The sequence below is a fragment of the Micromesistius poutassou genome, assembly GCF_964030765.1.
Source record: "Micromesistius poutassou genome assembly, chromosome: 9".
Classification (NCBI taxonomy): Eukaryota; Metazoa; Chordata; class Actinopteri; order Gadiformes; family Gadidae; genus Micromesistius; species Micromesistius poutassou.
The window spans coordinates 1,295,721-1,318,080 of record NC_140279.1 but is presented as its reverse complement, the minus strand read 5'-3'; the positions used below and the strand labels follow the sequence as shown (position 1 = coordinate 1,318,080).

Below are 22,360 nucleotides of genomic sequence, written 5' to 3'. Positions count from 1 at the left end.
AAAGCAAATCCCAGAAGTAATGTATTATTATTATCCCCCTCACGGAGAGAAGGAATTTCTTCCCTCACATGGGGGGCTAGGAATTTAGAATATCATCCCAATTTTACAGATTTCATGATAAATGATTTAATTAGCGCCATGCCTCCCATCCTGAGAATATTTACAGCTATATGACAAAAAAGCTAAGCTGTAATCCACAACGTAGGATCAGGGCAAACAAAGTTAGCACAAATATATCACAGCAACCCAAAAATAAACCCACCATGGCCACCACAAAGGCATGATGCAAACTGTTAGCGGCAGCATCATACATTAGCCTGGACAGCCTCCATTGAAGTCACACATACTTTAAACGTTCCTCTCCTGTACACACCGCATTTTCAATTTCACACTCATGTATTGCTTTTCTCGTCAGGCAGGACGTTCCAGTCAATATAAGATGGAAAATGAATCGTTTTGGAATAAGAAATGTGGGAAAGCTGCTGCGTTAAAGTGCCACAGGTTTGATGTGTGTTCTCTGATAAGCACCAGTATGAACAACACCACACACACCAAAAAACACCCCATACACACACACACACACACACACACACACACAGACACACACACACACACACACACACACACACACAAAACCGGCCACACAAAACGGCCACACAACCACGTGTTCTCCCACACAGAGCCACAAGCGGACAGGGTGTACAGCGGTGAGAACCACGAGGAGCTCCTACCTGCGTGAGAGAGGGACGGGCCTAAAGCTTTTACTCCGCGCTGAGTGGTGCTCTCGGCGCGCCGTAGCGTCTGGTCGGCAGCCACTAATGGAACCAACGGCGTCACCTCTCTCTCCAGCTCCGACAGACCCTCCGGGACGTGAAGTGTGTTCGCCTTCGGAACCTTTGGTGAAGAGGAGCCGCCCGTGCGTTCCATGATGGCGTTCTCTGCGCCGCCTTTATTCACCGCGGCCTTGGAGAGGCCTGTGGTCTCTCTGAGCGGGGTGAGTCTGGCTCTCTGCTCCTGTACCGTGGTGTCTGCGGCCGTGGTGGGAGAACCCTCAGTCCCCTTCTCCTCCCGCTCGTTCTCCGTCTCCCCGGCCGTGGTAGGAGATGCCTCAGCCTCCTTCTCCCCGTTGTTCTCCTTCTTCCTCACCGCACCCTCCTCCTTCTCCTTCGCCTCCTCCTCACTCTCCTCACTCTCCTTGTCCCCCACCTCACCCTTCTCCCCCTCTTCCCCCTCCTTAATCCCTCTACCCCCCTCCTCACCCTCTGCACCTCCGGTGAAGTACCTGAAAGGTCTCATCAAGGCGTTAACCAACTCTGACAGCATGCTGCTGCTGGTCTGAGGCTGGAGGGTCGATGAAGCCATAGAAGATAAAGAGGGTGGATCGGAGGAGGCTCCTCCACCTTCTTCTCCTTCATGTGCAGAGCCTCTGTTTCTCCCCAGGCTTTCCAGAGAGTTAGTGGTTTTGGGGGGATTTTCAGAGCTGTCATTCTGGTGGGACAAGGAGTTAGTTGTTTGAGGGGTATTTTCAGAGCTGTCTTCCTGGTTGGATAATGAGCTAGTCGTTTTAGTGGTACTATCAGAGCTGTCTTCCTGGTTGGACAAGGAGTTAGTCGTTTTAGTGGTACTATCAGAGCTGTCTTCCTGGTTGGACAAGGAGTTAGTCGTTTTAGTGGTACTATCAGAGCTGTCTTCCTGGTTGGACAAGGAGTTAGTTGTTTGAGGGGTATTTTCAGAGCTGTCTTCCTGGTTGGATAATGAGCTAGTCGTTTTAGTGGTACTATCAGAGCTGTCTTCCTGGTTGGACAAGGAGTTAGTCGTTTTAGTGGTACTATCAGAGCTGTCTTCCTGGTTGGACAAGGAGTTAGTCGTTTTAGTGGTACTATCAGAGCTGTCTTCCTGGTTGGACAAGGAGTTAGTCGTTTTAGTGGTACTGTCAGAGCTGTCTTCCTGGTTGGACAAGGAGTTAGTCGTTTTAGTGGTACTGTCAGAGCTGTCTTCCTGGTTGGACAAGGAGTTAGTCGTTTTAGTGGTACTATCAAAGCTGTCTTCCTGGTTGGACAAGGAGTTAGCTGTTTGAGGGGTATTTTCAGAGCTATCATCGAGGATAATGACGGAGGTAGTGTTTTGGGGGGTATTTTCAGTGCTTTCTTCCTGGTTCGACAGGGATAGAGTCGTTTTAGGGGTATTTTCCGAGCTGTCCTCGAGCAAAAACACGGAGCTATTCGTTTGAGGGCTATTTTCAGAGCGGTCCACCAGTCTGAGCAGGGAGCTGGTGGTTTTAGGGGCATCTTCAGCGCTATCTTCAAGGACAAACAGGGAGTTAGCGGTTTTCGGGGTATTTTCAGAGCTATCTTCCTGGTTAGACAGGGAGTTGTGTCTTTCGGAGCTCTCTTGGGCGGGGTCTCGTTCAGTGAACGCGGCCGTGTCCACGGACACGGCTTCAGACCGCTCCAGGTCCTGCTGGAGCTGCCGCTCTGCGGGCGGCAGGTGGATGACGACGTGTTCCTCTGATATCTCAGAAGATCGATCTGCAGTAGTGTCGGAGGGGAAGCCGGTTTTGTCCGTGCCTGCCGCCCAGGTGGGAAAGCGGGAAGCAGTGCGCTGGGCTCTGGTCGCAGTCGTCGAAGCCGCCTCTGTCGCTGGGTCTGTGGTCTGGTACGCCGGCCTGGCCTCCGCAGCCTGGACCCCTGCTGGCTGCTGGGCTGGAACACGGAGCGCATTAACAATTTACCAGGAGCACAAATATGCTGTTTTCACTTGACCTGCTTTATTGGCTGCAGTAAAAAACTGCAGGAAGAAAAAAACATTGATTTATTGCCTCCCTCGATACGGCGGTAGCGAGGCCAGGGAACAAGATTAAATCCAAGAGTGTAACATGGGATATAATATAATTTGGTGAGTTATTCTTACGAGAAAGGAAGGATTTTGTAAATCGATTTTCTTTCTTCACAGGTAAAAATCACTTATGCCACGGCAATATAGAAATGTCCCAGAGGACAACATTATGATAAGTGTATTGGAAAATGATGTTATTGTTACTAAAGCCTGACCAAATCAGAGGCTGTTCATTTTGTCTTCACTATTTGTAATTATTCAATTTCTTTTCACATTTAATTGAGACGAAAAAAACATTTAACATTTATTGGAGGAAATATACAATATGACCCAACATTAATTACGGAATATGCATGTAATTACTGTGCAGGCCTCATTAAAGAGGTTACGCAGGCACTTAAATTCCAAACAAATGCCACTAAATTTGTTAAACAATATTTTACAGGCTTGCAACCATTGCTAGTTTCAAATATATATCTGTTTGTGGTCGCTAGATTTCCAGCACTGATTAGGTTTCGTTGTCATGATTGATGCCAGTGTTGCGCTCTGGTCACGGTTTAACAGCATGACATCTGACTTATGCTGCTAATGATGAGTGAATTACAGAAACAATGCAAATACTGGAGACTGAAGGTTTGTTCAACTACATTGTACAATACAACACATTCAACTAAATAACAAGGAGCGATGTAAACCCAACCAGACGCTCTCTCTCTCACACCCTTTTTGCGTCCCTTCTCCTCTTGCTTATCTTGGCTGCGCTTCAACATACAAGCCTCGCAATGCACCCAAAGCTATATTTGTTGGGGAAGGGGTTAACCTAACAATTGTTAGTGCTTGGCACTTGGTATGAACATCCTTTCTGTACTTCTCTTTTTTCTGACAAATGTACTTATTGCAAGTCTATTTGCATAAAAGCGTCTTGCTAAATGCCCTAAAAGAAAATGTACATGGGCTGAAATGCCACAGAATTGCTTTCGTGCTAACTCATGCAGTCCGTGAAACATGACGATAATGACACAGCCAGAACAATAATAATAATACTAATAAAAGAAAAAAAACCTGGCGTATCCTACCTACGACCCTCCCTTGTGAGTGGTAACCATAGCACCAACCTCTAGCGACACTTCTAAAGTGGATCCCCACTTCTAAAGTGGATCCCTCCACAACAATAATAATAATACTAATAAAAGAAAAAAAACCTGGCGTATCCTACCTACGACCCTCCCTTGTGAGTGGTAACCATAGCACCAACCTCTAGCGACACTTCCAAAGTGGATCCCTTTTTTTTCTTTCCCCCCCCCACCCCCCGCGCTCTGAGACCTCGCTACCTCTGAAGCAGTAGGCGTCGAAGCGCGCCGTGGTGTCCGGGAAGCCCGTGCGGTCGGCGTTGTTGTAGACCGTGCGCACGCCGGGCTCGTTCCCGCCGCAGTGCCGCCGCGGCACGTTGATGGGGTAGCGCACGCTGCCGTCCGCCAGCCAGCCCGGGTCGCAGCGGTCCAGGCCCGCCTGCCAGGCCAGGTACAGCTGCCCCGCCGTGGCCAGCCGCGCGCCCAGCGTCTGGCAGTGGGCGGAGGCGGAGGCCAGGTTCAGCTTCTCGGGCGTGGCCGAGTGGAACACCTCCCCTGGTGGTGGAGGACAGGCGAGGCAGAAAGAAAGTCACAACTCTTCTCTGTTTTTCGGCACAAGCAGCGGTGGAGCGAGCGCCCTGCCGACGTCAGGACCGCGGGGGCGCTCACCAGCTTCCGCAAAAGACTCAAGACTCACTTGTTCATAGTTCACCTAGACTCTGCATAGCCCTTACCCCCCCCCCCACCCCCCCTAACCCCTCTTATGCACTTATTTAATGTTGTGCGTCCTGGCACTTAATGTACGCACTTACTGTATGTTGTACGTCCTGGAACTTAATGTACAAACTTATTGTATGTTGTACGTCCTTACGCTTAAAAGTAGTGAAAATACAGTGAAATATTGTTTCTCTTCTTCTGACTGAAATGACGCTTTGGATAAAAGCGTCTAAATGTAAATGTGAGAAGTGTGTGGGCGGTTGAGTGTAGAAGAGGAGAGGAGTGATGGAGATAGAGTTTAGCCTGGTGTGCTGGGCCTGTGTTGATTTTGGCTATACGGTGCTGTGGTGTCGTCTGCCATGCTGTGTTTCGGGTGGTGCAGTTGTTGCGATGCTCTCTGTCTAGCTCTCTTCTGCCTCACTTGTGTCCAGCTCCTTTTGTGCTCGTGAGCAGGCTGTATATTCTGCAAACACCCGTCTGGCTATGAGTGCGTTACATTTTCTCATGGGACACTAGGGCTTATACATCAGAATGCATCATGGGATTATTTTTGGCAAAACTCCCCCATGTTGAGTGTGTAGTGTCTAATCAACTGGCCAACCGTTCCCTGCAGTCCGGAGTGAACCGCAGCATGAAGAGAGGAGAGTGATTGTTGCCGTTTGCGACTCCCGGAGCTCTATGTATAATATTATATCATATTATATCATACAATATTAAATGTCTATATAATATAATATATAATATCACGGCCAAAAGCTGTGTGCGCCTCTGGATGATATTATGAATAGACTGCGTCGGGTTCTCCGACGTCTCTGGTACTTCCACAACAACTCAACTTCCTCATACACGCGCGACTGTATTTGTGCGATAAAACTTGCACAAATGACTACAGCGACGGATTATGACTTGTCGCGTGACAAAACTCCACCGCGACCAGGCGACAAATGTGTCTTTTGGTGTGAACATACAGTTACTCTGTGTATCCACCCTCAGCTCTCATCTCCTCCCTCCCTCCCTCCCTCCCTCCCTCCCTCCCTCCCTCCCTCCCTCCCTCTCTCATTAACTCCACTCTCTCCCTCCCATCCATCCACTCTCGCCTTCAGGTTGTTCCTGCTCTGCGCTAAGCAGTAGCCGCGGTGTTCCGGGACTGCCTAACCAAGGCTTAGCGGGCCCAGGCATGACTAAGCTGTGATTGGTGGATGCTGCCTCCCAGGCTTACCCTGTAGTTGCTTAGCGAAGCAGTAGACATCAAACAGCTCTTCAGGGGACCTGACGCCATAGTTACGGACTCCGGGAGAGTCCTCGCGATCGCCGTAGCAACCGGGCCGGGGCGACTGAATGGGATACCTGCAGAAGGATAAGAGTGGTAGAGACAGAGCGAGGGAAAGGGAGAGAGAGAGAGAAGAGAGTGGAGAGGGGAGAGAGGAAGAGATGGAGATAAGGAGAGGGAGGGGACAAGGGAGATGGAGAGAGAAATATAGAAAGAAATACAGAGGGTTGAAATAATAGCCCTTGAGGTGTGGAGTCCATTCTATAAACAAGACATTGATCATCGCAAGGCTCCTAAACAAATCCCTGAATGCAACATAACTGCATAAAGTAAACAACAAGGCCAAATTATGCAACGAAAAAGCCAACCAGAATACAATGCAAATTTAGTGACCGAGTACCCAGAAGTGGAGGGAGGAAAAAAACAGGCCGGCCCATTATGACCAACCTTCCCCAGGGGGGGGGGGGGGGGGTCTGTGCAAATGAGACGGGGAGGCAAAGCTGCAAAAATAACAGTATAAAAACAATTTAGGAACACGCCTTCGAACCAAATGTAAATTAATTGAGCCAATACTCGCCGCCGCCGCCCCCAGCGGAGGGTTGAGCCGAGCAGAGACCATTCCCCTATGGAGCAGCTCAGTGTGGTGCCGGCGCTCTACCTGAGACGGCCCGGCACTAGCCTGTGGGAGATGAGTGAGCCAAGGGAAAGCAACTTCCCCCCCCGTTCAAACAGAGCACCGCCGCGGACCCCTTCTTCTTCCCAGGCTGGCTGGCGAGCTATCTCTCGGTGGGTCCTAGTGTCCCACAGCCTCAGAGCAAAATGAAATGGTGGGAAAGAGGCGAGTGGGAACTGGATGATCGCATCTCTGCTCCAATTTCTGGATGCACACCAGGGGAATACTGGCTTGAATACCGGTTTGTAGTCGTTACTATCAAATATAGGATCATAAATAATAGTTTTGTTGAGTGGTTTGGTTTATTCCTTTGTGGGCGTAATAAAATGGTTGATATGTAAATAGGTGCAGTGTATAAATGTGCAGGGTGTGCACGGCTGGGGCTCTGTGTGGGTATGATCATTTATTATCAATGGATCATTGTGGTTGTTGTTGTGTATGTTAACATCATTGTTGCAGTATTGCATTGTAGCATTGTAGCCCTTTTGTTCAATATGTGTTGTTTTGGCTAAACAATGGATTTTGCCCTGCCAAAAAAAGCCGATGAACCTACGCTGAGAGAGAGAGCAAGAGAGAGATGGAGCAAGAGAGAGGGAGAGAGAGAGAGAGAGAGAGAGAGAGAGAGAGTGAGAGAGAGAGAGAGAGAGAGAAGGAGAGTGAGAGAGAGAGAGAGAGAGAGAGAGAGAGAGAGAGAGAGAGAGAGAGAGAGAGAGAGAGAGAGAGAGAGAGAGAGAAGGAGAGTGAGAGAGAGAGAGAGAGAGCGAGAGAGACAAAGAGATTGAGAAAGAGCAAGAGGGTGAGAGACAGAGAGAGAGAGCGAGAGAGCGAGAGAGAGAGTGAGAGAGAGAGAGAGAGAGAGTTAGTGAGACACGGAGAATGAGCCAGAGGGAGAAGGGAGGGACAGAGAGACTACTACTAGATGTTCTGGAATCTAGCCTTCCTCCAGTGGCCTTGGTTGTGTGTGATTGTTGGCAGCACAGCGATCCATACTCTGGGCTCAAACTGTCCATTGATTCAAACTACACCAGGGCACAGTAAAGGAGGGTAATTAAATGATTACGCCTGGCACACTCAGGCTTATCAATGTACACGCACACGCACAGGCAAACACACACGCTCCTGTGTGTCAAAACCAACCAAGACCATCGTTCTCCTGGTCCAACATGTTGACAATGGAGCAAAACTTGTCTTTCCATCAAACTTTTGCTCGTTTCTAATTCTGATTTGCATGGTAATGAAGAACCAAGATCCTATTGGCAACAAGATTATAATAATAATGAACGAGGCAAGAAGGCCAAGAGGAAACGAAAAGAAGGAAATAGGAGCATATTCTGACACCTCCTGGGTACCAATGGGGTTTAAACTCGTGATATGGTGATATGGTTACCACGGAAGATGAAATAGCTGGGACTGGCCATTTAAGGATAAGGATTCAATTAGAGGAGATGTGTTTTGAAACGACACATGAATTCCAAACAGGCCTGACACACACATGACAGGTGAATGGAAAGGCAATTACAGCTACCTTTCAAAGCTGCAATCAAAAATCAGCCCTCATTATTTTAAGTGGTAAATGTTCTGATCACTGATTTTCATCCTATTCGCGTCCACCTCGGAGAAAGTGTCATTTTCTCTGCCATTTTCTATCTATTTTTCAGTGAGGGTTATTCATATATATATATATATATATATGATTGCATGTTTTGCATGAAACCATTCAATCAATGTTCGATTGTATGGTTGACAATTAGAGTTAATCATTGATTATAAATTCATATTCATAAATATGGGACTCTCTCTGGGGTGTCACTATGCTATAAATCCATATGTACGCCATTACCACATCCACGTGAGTGAAATCCAATACAGTGTGAAGTGAATCCCGGCCAGTGCCACATCAATGTTAATCCCTACCGGGTATTATGGGGTGTATTATGGGGGTGTATTATCCAGTCGGCTGGAGGAGGGCTCACCGTACGCTCTGGTCCGACAGCCAGCCGGCGTCGCAGTTGTCGTAGCCGTCTGCGAAGGTGGCCTGCAGCTGCTCCGGCGTGGCGATGATGGCGGCGTTCTCCACGCACACCCTCTTGGCGTCGCTGAAGGTCAGGGCGTAGCGGTCGTGGGGCGCCCTGTAGTGGAAGACCACGCCTGGAGGATGGAGAGAGAGGGGGGGGGTCGAGAGAGAGGGGGTAGAGAGAGAGAGAGGGGGTAGAGAGAGAGGGAGAGAGAGAGACAGAGAGAGAGAGAGAGAGAGAGAGAGAGAGACACAGAGAGAGGGGGTAGAGAGAGAGGGAGAGAGAGAGAGAGAGAGACAGAGACAGAGACAAAAACAGAGACAGAGAGAGAGAGCGAGAGAGAGAGAGGGGGTAGAGAGAGAGGGAGAGAGAGGGGGTAGAGAGAGAGGGTAGAGAGAGAGAGAGAGCGAGAGAGAGAGAGAGAGAGAGAGAGAGGAGAGGGGGGAAGAGGAGAGAGAGAGAGAGAGAGGAGAGGAGGGGGAGGAGAGAGAGAGAGACCGAGGAGAGTGGGGAGAGGTGAGAGAGCCAGAGAGGAAAGGGGGGAGAGAAATAGATGGGAGAGAGATGAGAGAGAGTGGCCGTGAGACAGAGAGAGAGAGAGAGAAATCAGGGTGACAGACAGAGGGACAGACAGAGACATCAGCAGGAGGTACACACCGTATAAGGTCAGCGGCAGGGTAGGTGATAAGAGGTGTGATCTTTTTGATAGGGCGACACTGTTCTTCCATTATCAACATGTTAATGGACCATAACCTTGAACGACTAAGACAGAGCATCTTCATCATTCCCTCCCTGCACGGCTCCATGGGCTGCATTCAGAGGGTGTGCGAGACTCTCATTTGGCTCTCACAAAGACATGTTGGTTATCTTTTGTGTTCCTTCGATGCATCGTAAAATAGAAAGATTCCCAGCCTAGCCTTCACTGGCAGTTACTGAATTTTTCTTTCAAACAGGGTAGGAAAATGTCAAGGTAGTTTGGCTTCACGATGGCTGAATGACAGAACGAGAAGATAGCAAGAGGAAGAAGAGAGAAAGGAGAGAGAAAGGAGAAAGGAGAGAGAGAGAGCGAGAGAGAGAGAGCGCGAGAGAGAGATGCTTGGTAAACAGTGGAACACCACAATGCTATCGTTACACTGTAAACAAGATTCTTCTCTCCGTAATCACAGGCTTCCCGGGGCCAAAACTAACGAGAGCATGGGAGACGGATTCCAAACAGGACGGACGGAGAAACGGAGAGAGAGTGGCGCAGATGAAGGACTGAGAGATCCTCGCCTTTCCCTACAGCCCATACCCTCCCACCATGCGCAGCTCTTGAAGTGTCCAGAGTCTCGCCCCCCCCTCTAACCACAGGGCCACGCTGACCTTTGACCCCTGGCTGCCGTTCAGATGGGCCCCCAGAGGGCTCCCAGGGGCTTCTCTGCTCGCCACACGAGAGAAAGCACTGCTTATGGCCACACAGCTTTGTGCAGGAGAGTGACAGAGGCCCCTCCGAGACACGAGGAAGGGATGGAGACACGGACGGGGGAGGGGGGAGGAGGGGAGCGGGGGGGGGGGGGGGGGGGGCAATGAGGACGCGATGAGGATCTGATCCCAAGCGAGGCAAAGTTTGTGTGTTGTCTTGGCGTTACCCACACGAACATGGACACAAGCTTGTTATTTTTGGCTTGTAATGACGGACACATTTGCCTGCGCACACACAGAGACACACACACACACACACACACACACACGCACACACACACACAAACACACACCTCTGCCACACTTAGCAAGCCTTTCTGTCGTCTGTGTTTATCCTCCTTCTGCTCCACTTCACAGAAATTGGAGCAGAGATCCTCTGATTCGGTTCCCACTCCTCTCTTTTCCACCATTTTAGTTTTTCTCCTCGGGTATTCATCTTCCTCTCCTTTGAGGCGGCGGGACACTTGGACCCCAGAGAGACGCTCACCAGCTAACCGGCTAGGCACCCTGCCTGGAACGGAGGATCCACGACGGTTCTCTGTTCTTAATGGGGAAGCTGCTTTCCTTTCCCACTGAAGGCTGGCCATCTGGCCTTCTGTACCCTGTCCATGTTTTTTTTTAACATTGCTGCCTTTTACACAGCAGAGCTGGTTTGTGCACGGGGCAAATCTGTTAAAGACATCCAGTCCCTTTAATAAGGCTGAGGGATAGCACCGGCCCTCCTTTGCTCTCCTTTAGGATCAAAAATCGGCATCATAATGCATAGAATCCCATTTGTCTATTTAAAACACAGCCACTACAGAACTAAACTACTTAATTCGGCCAAGAATCGATCTGCCATATAGTCCATGTACAGGTAGCAGTAGCCATCGTATCATCCGACTTGGGTTACCATGTGGATAACGCAACAGATTGTCAGAGCAGGGTTGTCTAGTTGCTCGGTCGGAGGAAGAGAGTGTGTGTTTCATTCTCAAACAGAGCCTGCAATTATTCTGCTGACACGCACCCCCGCATGCACAAACACACACGCACGCACGCACACACACACACACACACACACACACACACACACACACACACACACACACACACACACAGTGACTTATGACTTAATGACATTACGCAACAGCTCCTTTTTTTAGAAACATTGTTTTAAGCACATTAATGAGATAGAGCCATAATCCTTCATTATTAAATTAATATGCTAATATAACATAAGAGTGTCTTTGGGAGACTCAGTCTATGGGAGATTTCATATGGCTCCCTACTGGTCATATATGTGATCCAATAGGGTATACTGTATGGATATAATAATAACCATTACAGTACATTCCTTGAGGAACGAGTGGTAACAGAAAAACTGTCGACCAGGTCGATGGACATGTCTGTCGTTTACAGCTAGCCGCGGAAACAATTGGCTGAACCAGAGTCAACTCCATCGCTTTTTAATTGGTGTGACACAGACAATTGACCCATCGATATGGGCCGAGGGACAACAGCAACATACAAGACAGGGGAAGTGTGAGTGTGTGTGAGTGACAGAAAGGAAGACAGACAGACAGACAGACAGACAGACAGACAGACAGAGAGCAAGGTAGCATCGAAGCGATAAAGTAAAACCGGCCGACGGGGTGAAGGGGGAGGCCTTCGAGGCTCAAACACACGCATGCACGCATGCACACAGACAAACGAGAATCCATGTGAAGAGTCCTGGGGATTAATATGATATTGATATAGCAGAGCACTGTCAATATGTCCTAATTAATACATTAAGCACTCAGCAGAATTGGCGAGGGGAGGAATGTGGTCTGTGTAGTGTGACTAGCAATTAAGGCTTAGCCTTGGAGACGGCTATTTTTGGCGGGATGGCATACTAGCTATTTTTCCGTCCTCTTCTTCTTTCCAAAGGAGCGGTTTTCATAGCATGTTAATCGATTGCTCAAGAGGAGTAGGAGGCAGGATCTCCCCAGCAAGGTGCCAGGGGTCTCACTTACAAGCAACTATAAAGTGCTCTTGTGGAGAAAGATGAGGTGCTTTGCCTGCCTGAGAAACCTAGATAGTGTCCTCCTCAATGTAATTATAGAGATGTAGTGGCCCATATGCAGCCACAAGAGAGAGAGAGGGAGACTGGGAGGGAGAGAGAGAGAGAGAGAGAGAGAGAGAGAGAGAGAGAGAGAGAGAGAGAGAGAGAGAGAGAGAGAGAGAGAGGTGAGAGAGACATAGAGAGAGAGGGGGGGATACTGGGGAATTGAGAGAAAGTCAAAGAGAGACAGCACATATGCATTCATGCATATGTGCTCTCCTGACCATCTCTGGAATGAGGGATCCCCACTCTGCATTCCTTCTCAAGATTTATGTCTTGTTAATTAATTTCTTGCCCTTTGGGTGGGGGGGGGGCTAAGGTCGGGGGGGTCATACATATATGCCACTTATGTCACTGTGATTAAGGGCTATACAAACACAATTGCCTTGACTTGACATGCACCATGCGTACGCTTACTAGCCCGTGAGAGCTTCCTCTCGGTCTCTAGGTAGTGGAGTGAAGGCTGGCTCTGTGTTATACTCGACGGGAGATGACACTGGCTGGGATAGTGGTATCTGCCGTGCCACAAGAGAGCACAAGAGAAGGAGGCTACAGAGCTTTTAAGCAGTGCAGCGGAGCTGACGTTAGCCGCATTAGCATGGGCTTGTGGATGGCGGCAGCCTAGTGTGGCTAATGCAACGTGTGCATCGTCCACTGTAGTCGTTAGGATAATAGCCAATTATTAAAAAGAGACTAGTGACCTGGAAAGAATGTGGGGAGAGCTCGGCAGCTGAGACACTTTGACATTGTAATTATGGTCACGCTACAATTAGCTATCTCGGGGCAGTTTGATGGTATCATCAAAGAAGGCCTGACAAAAAAAAAGTAGTATAAAAGGGTTGGCCCGTTTTGCCTGACCACCGATGATTCTTCTGTAGAGCAGTGTGGACATGGTGTGTGGACATGGTGTGTGGACATGGTGTGTGGACATGGTGTGTGGATGGTCCGAGGCCTTGTTGCTTTCATTAGAGTGAAATGTTCCAGGAACTGCCCCTGAGTGGCCTGGGTCAATGACGGTCGATGTGCTCACTTTTTTTACCTTGCAGTGGCCATTTATTCATTTCACACACATAAACATGCATGCCTGCATGCACACACACACACACACACACACACACACACACACACAGAGCAGACATCCCCGGACAATGCTTGTGTTAACCAGAATCATTATTTACAACCGCAAAAACGAGGACCCTTTGTGCAATGTAACAAGCAAGGGTTTATATTTACCACATGCCGGCTTGGCAGGCATAGGTCTAATTGCTCGTTACACAAGCCCACATGAGGGGACAATACAATGATGTTGTGTTTATTAAAAAAGAATTGAATCACGATTGGTCCTTTGCGGCTCCCACTAGCAGGCTAGCCACGCTGCTGAAATTCTTCTGCATATCCATATTTTCCTCTTCAGCCTCCCAAACATGTCCAGAATTGACCCGAATCCAAACGGCTACTGTTGTGTTGCATTGCACAAACAGCACAGCGGGGTGTATGACCAGTACTAAGCACGTTGCAAAACCAGGATTATTTGTCCTCCATCCAATTGCATAAGTGTTATCGTCTCCGCCTGCGTGTGCTGTGCTCACCTGTGACCTCTAGAGGCACGGTGTCCTGCTCGTCGTTGATGCCCACCACCACCTCGCAGCGGTACAGGCCAGAGTCACTGGACCGCAGACCCCTCAGCGCCAGGCTGGCGTTGTAGCGGTTGACGTGGTAACCCGGCAAGGTGACACGCCCCTGGAAGGCCTTCTTCACCTGGGAGAACGAAGGGGGGGGACGCAGGAGAAAGCAGAGACGAACGTCAGGTTAGGGGGAAACGGAGAAAGGAAGAGAATGAATGAATGAGGGAAGCATGTGGCTCAGGAGGTAGAGCCGGTTGGCTGGAAACCGGAAGGTTGCTAGTTCGATCCCCGGCTCCTCCTAGCTCATTTTAAAAGAAAAATGTGTCATGTTAATAGGTTTTGACTGGCTAAATAATGCCGCTTTCACTGGGCAGTACTCGTGCAATTTATGTTACATTTGTAGAGGGTTGAGGTCCCCTGAGCGAGACACCCTACCCTAACTGCTTCTGATGAGCTGACTGTCGCCTTGCATGGTTGACTCCGCTGTCGGTGTGAATGTGCGCATGAATGGGTGAATGTTAAGCAATATTGTAAAGCGACTTGGTTAGAAAAGCATATTATAAATGCATTTGCCATTTAAGAGAAACACCGGACAGAAAAGGGGTGAGGGCTTCTCGGAATGAACGAAAGTAAAGACAGAAGAGAGACACGTCTGTTCCTCACCTTCACCACGTTGTCCTTGGCCACCAGGACCGCCTGCTCCTTCTGCAGGCCGTCGGAGCCCCGCTGCCCCCACACCTTGGTCCACTTGATCCTGGGCGGCTCGTGGCTGTTGGGACCGGCGGAGCTGCGCAGGGTGAAGAGGCAGGGCAGCAGCACCGTGCGGGACAGCTCCTCACTGATGGCCTGGTGGGTCACCTTCCTCATGTTCACCATGGTGTCGGCGTGGGCTGCAGGGGGGACAGGCGGGGGAAGGGGGCAGGAGACGAGGGGGGGAGGAGAAAGGAGATGGATTCAGTGAATAGTGATGTGATGAAAGATGATGAAAGAAAGAAAAAACCGAGTTTGATTCCACCCGGCGTTTCAGATCCGTGACACGCCATTTCTCATTATAGCCGACGGGTGTTGGGTAAATTGGTTCTTGTCAGAGGAAATGTATTCTTCAATCCCAGAGACTTTAGTGAGCCCTCTTCCAGGGATTTATAGGTTAATAGGCAATGCGCCTTGGCTTGTTCTCTTCTCATTGATTATTGGTCATTGATCCAGCAGTGTTACCGTTAGTGTTACCAGAACAAAGAGAGACTGCGCTTAATGGTGAGAGAGGAGATGGCAGAGGCCTTTTTGGAAGCCATGCATCCAACTCTGTATATGCTTTACAGAATCAATACCCTGCTGTCTTTGTTCAAAACAATCACTTAATCGTTTATCATTTATACCAATATTTTCAGGTAATGGAGCCCAATAGAAATTGACGTGCAATCCATCTTGATGCAGTAAATGATCCTGGATGTTCTTGTTCCAAGCCGGTCAGCGGTCCTTGGCCATCAACAATGTTTAACCGGAGAAGGAATTTGCTGTAGGTGGTGTCAGGACTTTCATCATCGTTTGTATGAGTTAAAGCCTTCGATCATCCCTTAGCAAAATATGGCATTGTTGTTAGATCCACTGTACTGTACTCGTACTCCTAATATCACACAGCTCAGTCGTCGTGCTCTATTGATCTTGCATATCTATCTTGCTTTTTATGCAGTGAGTGAGTTGGAGTGGAAAGCCTTCAGCATTTATCCAACGTTTTTCATATCTTCCCCCTGTGTCTCGTATCCCTTCTTGTCGGCGAGCAAGAGGAACTCGTCAGATCCTACAACAGAGAGATTGGGAGAGACAGAGGTAGACAGGCCAAAGGAGGAGGGGGGGAGCAACCAAAATGACGGGAGAAGCGCTGGGAAAATAATACACTTGGGGATCTCCAGAAGTTTCTATCTCAGTCTCTTTGGCGGAACTTGAATAAAAGGCCTTGTTAATAAAAAAGCACTCAAGCTCTGTTAGAACAATAGCATTTCAGCAGTGCCATGGGAGAAGTATGAAATAAGCCCGCTACTGCTCTTCTGCTGCATGGTCCACAGATACAAAATATAATGTTAAGCTATTATGGGTCAATTAAATAAATGAGGAGGTGGATGGGGAGGAAGAGAAAGAAAAAAAGTCCTGACAACATGGTGACTGGAGATAGCAGACAGACGGGGGAGAGAGAGAGTGAGAGAGAGAGAGAGAGAGAGAGAGAGAGAGAGAGAGACGGGAGACGGGAGACGAGAGAGAGAATACCAAATAAAATGCTAGAGAAAACGATGGTCACGGGGAGACTGCAGGTCGGGGGAAAGCGATCAATTTCATTTCATTAACGTCAATTTCCCGTGTCTGCGCACCTTTTCGGGGAGGTGTTGCTGTGTCCCTCTGATTGGTTGTCACGTCTAAACATGATGTCTCTCCGTTCTCTGTCGTGGCGGTGAGGTAATTCAATGGCAGACAGAGGAATGCAACAGCAGACTCACGGATCACTGATACCCTGAAGTGCAAGGTTCAAACACTGTCCATCCCTATCTCTCTCTCTCTCTCTCTCTCTCTCTCTCTCTCTCTCTCTCTCTCTCTCTCTCTCTCTCTCTCTCTCTCTCTCTCTCTTCCTCTCTCTCTGTCATTCTCTCTCACAGTATGACCAACAGCCAAGGTCTCAGATATGATAAGATACATATTTTGTTGTTTTTTAATCATTAGATCTGATACTTTGATACACAGGCCCAGTAGACAAGTTCATGATTTATTATCTTTCTTCTCTTTCATGGTTATTTAATGCCCCAGTAGAGGATATGTGTGTGTGTGTGTGTGTGTGTGTGTGTGTGTGTGTGTGTATGTATGTGTGTGTGCAGGTGTGTGTGTGCACATGGGAAAACTTAATTGGGGAATGTATTTAATGAGTCTTACAGAGTGAAACCATACCATTACTCATTCACTATTCATGGGACATTGAATGCATTCCATTTTGAGACACACACACACACACACACACACACACACACACACACACACACGCGTACGCGCACACGCACACGCACACGCACAGTTTGGTTATTTTTCATCCCTCTGAGCACACACACAACATATTGGATGTGAGACAATCTGTCATCACAGCTTAACACCAGCCCTGCGTGCAACACGTATGATACCCCTCGCCTGCACCCTGCAGACATGCATCCCCAGCACCACTACCCTGCTACACCATGCTGCCTCGCTTCCTGCCTGGTCTGCTGCCTCTAGCTTCACACGTGGTCCGTTCCATTATATTCCTAGAGAGAGGACTCTACTAACATGGACTCTTCCATTATATAGTCTGACACATTTTTACAGGAGGCATATTTCAAATATATTGAATGTATTACCACAAATGTTTCCCAAGTATAAGAGCAGTAAGGAGGCAAAGACGGTTGCTGGTTCAATGCTTTGTTTCCTAAGATGTGTCCCAGAGCGCGGCGCTTAACCTTAGCCTCACCCGACGAAACAAAACGAAAAGCACTTTAGAAACAAAGTCAATGAACTTCTTTCGGCAATCATTTTGAGATCTCATTTTACGGAAGCAGTCTCCTCATTTGATTGCCCTCAGTGTATTTAAAGGCCTTAAAGAACTGCTTTGGTTGCGGAGCACTTGACATTTCCCGGGATTGGAGGGACTGTGGCGCGTTGCATAAACCACTGCAGAATATGTTGAGACGGCCTTCTTTATAAAAGAGTGAAGTCTACTCGGCTGCCGCGTTCTCTCTGATCGCCGTGCACGCCCAAGTCGAGCGAAGCACTTTTGGACATTTCCTACCCGATAGTTACAGCAGGGAGCGGTATGCTCCCTCGCTGACACATGCGAAAATCATTGTGGAAATATGAATAAATGCAATCGATTTCAATACAGCACAGTGGCGGAAGGCCAAGGTGCAAGAGGGACGTAAATATACACAGTGCATTTCCAGTAAATGGAACGCAGTAAATGGAAACGTTCCGGGTCAAACTGAGTAATGTGAAGGGGGGAATGAGTCAGTTGGAAGGGGACAGGACATGAAGAGAGATGAGTCCTGAGAACATGGAGGTAGCAAGACGGGTGATTTGGAAAGTGACACAAATACCTTCTTGAGCAAATACACTCATATGCTCTGACATAACAGTGACGAGGAAGTAGCCTGCAGCACACATCCTCTGTGATTCATCCCCACGAGGACACACACACACACACACACACACACGCACACACACAGTCCTAAAATGAAGACACTAATGCCACTAAATGTATTCCAAGCGCGTTGCATCAATGATGCGTAATGTGATTGCATGTGTTCAACCAGGATATCCACCTGCATGAGCAATAGAATTGGTACACTGCTATGCCACAATGCGACCAGCGATGCCAATAGAAAGGCAAATGTGCCAAAATGAATCAATCCGGCTGTGATGCTAATCTCAAATTCACTATCCATCCTGTGTCTTTCTCTATCGTTTGCAGATTTGCACAATTATGCCTCTTTGGTTCCCTTTCTTTGCACGGTTGCTGGAGAACAAATGAAATTGAGGCTTGCACTGCGCTTCTATTTTCAGCAGTTCATCAGAACAATCACAACCTAAGACAAGCCATAGTGAATTACAGTTTAAAGAAGAATTTATTGGAAGAAAATGAAATAAAACACAGGGACTGAATAGAATTGACCACGGTCCCTTAGTGCTACGGATCGGCCAAATCTGCATTTAGATGGAAATGTTTCTACAAGCGTAACCCCATTCCAGACCCTCCTTTTGTTTGTTGTTACTACGGGGGCCATTTTTCATCATGCCCTCCGTCAGACTGTTTAGCAGCGAGTCCGACCGCTCGCACTCTCGCCCGCCTAACATACGAAGAAGAGTCGACGTCTCGGTCCAACCCAAGGGCCCGGCAACCAGACCGAATGTCACTCTGCATATATACATTTGTTCAGTCCAGAATATACTGTAGATACAGCGGTGGTGCTGCGGTGAAGCTTCCCGAAGCGACGTTTGAGAAGACGACTTGGCGAAGCATCAGTCAGAGCTCACACACATGGAGGAACAGCTGGCCTGTCTGCTGTAGTTTCTTCCCCGGCACTCTTGTCGCGGCATTAGGACGTCCAGCCGTATGTAACCCATGATGGGTGATGGAAGAGGGCCAGTGAAGGCTCACCTCCCAGGGTGTGTATGTAGAGTAGATGTGAGCCATTTCGTTTCTCTACCTGCCAGTTCATGTGGTGGCGTCTGTGCAATGGTCACATTCGGCCCATCTGTCCCACGCTTTCAAAGACGCTCTCGAATGATTAAACACAGCCGGGAGAGGGTTTTAGTGACGCGCTTACGCACTGCAAATGGACAGATGTGTGAAAAAGGAACACAGACACAGATTGAGTGACATAAAGATGTATGTCCAAATCTGTCGGCCCATAATCTTTCTCATGCAGAAAGTGCATGCACGCACCAGCACACACACACAAACACACATACACACACAAGCACAAACGCACACGCACACACACACACACACACACACACACACACACACACACACACACACACACACACACACCAGTATCTTCTCTGCCTCCATTAAAAAATAAGTAAATTCACAAGTAAATTCACAAATTCAGACCAAAATAAATCTATCATAAATCTGAATAGACAAGCAGACTGACAGATTGGGTCAGTGGCTACTCTCTATTGACGTCTGACAGCTGACAAGCACAGATTTTATATTCATAAAACACTTTAAGGAAAGCAGTAAGGACATCTGAACAATGAACATATTCACAAATCCTTTTTTTTGCCTAGGTTGGGCAATTCCAGAATTTTTAGTTTTCATAAAAAACAGAGAAAAAGCCCTTTCAAAATATAGATGGGTGGAAACATGGAGATAGAGCGGGAGCTAGATTGACAGATAGGTGGCAGACTGGTATGCCTGTGTCTGTACTTGTGTGTGTTTATGCAGAGGTACAGCCCTGGTGTGTGTGTGTGTGTGTGTGATCTACTTCTGCGGCCACACTGGCACAGCGGGTCTTCCAAAGGCAGATCCCATGCCGGGTTTATGATTGACATCCCCATGCTGGCATTATCTCGCATGAGAGACTCTCTCCATGACCACCCTCTCCCCAACCTTTAATCTCCTCTCCTCCTCTCCCTTCTTTCCTCCTCTCCCCTCTCATTTCCTTTCTCCTCTCCTCTCCCCTCCTTTCCTCTCTCCCCTCTATCCAGTCATCCTTCCCTCTCCCCCCACTCCTCTTCTCCCCTCTCCCCTCCTCTCTCCCCCTCCCTCTCCTCTCCTCCGCTCTGTGCTCCCCTCTCCCCCAAAGCTTCACCTCACCTACTCCTCCCTCTCCCTTCAAGCATTATTTCCTTCCTTCGTATCCCAAAATGACTCCACTCATTTCCTGCTCCCTTATCCTCTCTCGCCATTGAAATTTAAACAACCTTCTCAAAACCAATCCCTGACTGCATGCTATCTCTCTGGCTTCCACGACCAAAGCACTAAGCCAAGCCAGGCTAACATCAGCTAAGCTAAGCTGAGGCAAAGCTCCAACAGGAGAGGGTCTAAAGAGACACATACGCCATCGCCTTAACTTAATATTGCACCACGTGGGGCACAGGTACACACCTTTCCCTCTCGTAGCACGCTTCAAACACTCACATGCATGCATACACACACACACACACACACACACAGACACACACACACACACACACACAATGCAGGCAGCGACGTTTGGAAGCGCCCTGACGAATGCACAAGCTGACATCCTGACGATACACACAAGGATTATTTCAAACCCAAACACAGGACACGCTGCGCCCTCTGTCCCTCCCAGCAACTCTGGGCTGTCAAACTAAATGTCATGGGTGAGCTTTGGTGCCCTCCCCCACCACCACCACTAACACCGCCGCCACCCCCACCACCCCCACCACCACCCCCACCTCCTTACTCTCTGTGAAAGCCCTCGAGCTCCCATCAACCATGTCCACTCGTCTGGAGGAGAGGAACCAGAAGAGACACAGAGTAGTAGGGGCGGGGACCAATGATAAAAAAGTATTAATGCCCTGTTGAAAAAGAGGCACACAGTGTGATGGTGTACGCTCCGCATATGGCCACAGAGGGTGGAGAGTGTCGTGTTTCCAGGGTGCATTATTAAGGGAAATCAAGTGCATGCAGGGGCGGCATACATGGGGACGATTGGGCTCTGCGCTGGACTTTTATATTAGCATGACCATCCATGACACGGCAGTACACACGGTACATTTTATCCTCAATTGTATTTGATGTCTTTTCATTTGTGTAAGGCATTTGTTTGATACAATTTAATAAATCAAATCAAAATCTAATTGTTTAATAAAAAAATAAAAAACAAAAACTGCTGTACTGAAATACAATACCGAACCGTGACTTCAAAACCGAGGTACGTACCGAATTGTGGCTTTTGTGTATCGTCACACCCCCAGCGCGCGCGCGCGTGTGTGTGTGTGTGTGTGTGTGTGTGTGTGTGTGTGTGTGTGTGTGTGTGTGTGTGTGTGTGTGTGTGTGTGTGTGTGTGTGAAAATGCACACGCACAAGGATGTGTGCACACACACATGCCGACACCGACACACACAAACACGGGGCAAAGAGGTTGTCATTGAGAGAATGTGACGGTAATTTGCTGTAGAAGAACTGCCGGCATATAGAAGATGAAACAAGATGGGTAACCGCGGGATGTGCACTCAGAAATATATCTATATCTGTATTGCTTACATTGCTTTCTCTCCAGGGGTAAAATGTAAAATATTAAGTCTTCTTAAATTTGGGACAAGCTCCCACACAATGATGGCATAAAGAGGCGCACCCTCTCAGCTCTGTTCACTTCTCAGATTAATCAAAGTGTTCTCTTGCCTCTGAAGTGACGTAACGAAGCGCTTATTTCCCTCTCTCTTTGTATATATAAATATATAAGGATATCCAATAAAAAAAAAACCTGCTCCCTTTGAAATAGTCAATAACAGATGAGCTCGCTTTGGAGATCTGAGATTTGTTTTTCATCCTCTTCCATAAATGTGTCATCGTTTCGCCTCCCCTTAAATTGTGTGTGCTCTTTTAACAAGGTCTCAAAGAATAAGCCGTTTTGAGGCAAAGCTCTGCAGGTCTGCAAACTTTGTGTGCAAACTCTTTGTGTGCAAACTTAGTGTGCGGGTGAATGTGAGCGAGAGCAGACATTTTTGCAGACAATTGAACGGATACGAGTACACGTAGGCTGGCCAACAACCTTTCCATGAAACAATTCCCTGAATGGTTTTTCTGTATTTTACAACCGACAAAAGTAAATGAATCCATCTATTCCAATTATAAATCTGCAGCTTTTAAACAGGAAAACACACAGTAAAGCGTCACAGAGGCTTTACACAGAAGTTCTAAAATCTCAAGACAAGCGAAGATAATCGGATAAATCCAAAGTGAACAGAGACAACAAAAGCAAACAAACAATCAAAACAATAAAAAACACACTTAAGATAGCCTGCAATATATCTAGTAGTACGATGGCAAGATCAAGAGACGGCCATCTTTATCCCATGAAAAAAACCAGCAGTTAGAACGACTGCTAACGCTTTAGTGACTGTG

General features: G+C 48.1%; 1 protein-coding gene across 1 annotated transcript in view; it reads right to left on the bottom strand.

Annotated features, from left to right (window-relative positions):
- The window catches only part of ncanb (neurocan b), a gene marked incomplete at both ends in the record, with an annotated part of 106,130 nt that overhangs the window by 42,031 nt on the left and 41,739 nt on the right, over positions 1-22,360 (bottom strand). Inside the window, 10 exons of the mRNA XM_084473505.1 lie at positions 732-1,028; positions 1,260-1,341; positions 2,254-2,702; positions 4,167-4,460; positions 5,842-5,969; positions 8,539-8,713; positions 9,943-9,997; positions 12,605-12,639; positions 13,714-13,882; positions 14,413-14,639. Of these exons, the coding sequence (XP_084329631.1) occupies positions 732-1,028; positions 1,260-1,341; positions 2,254-2,702; positions 4,167-4,460; positions 5,842-5,969; positions 8,539-8,713; positions 9,943-9,997; positions 12,605-12,639; positions 13,714-13,882; positions 14,413-14,639 (1,911 nt within the window). The remainder of the gene's footprint in view (positions 1-731; positions 1,029-1,259; positions 1,342-2,253; positions 2,703-4,166; positions 4,461-5,841; positions 5,970-8,538; positions 8,714-9,942; positions 9,998-12,604; positions 12,640-13,713; positions 13,883-14,412; positions 14,640-22,360) is intronic.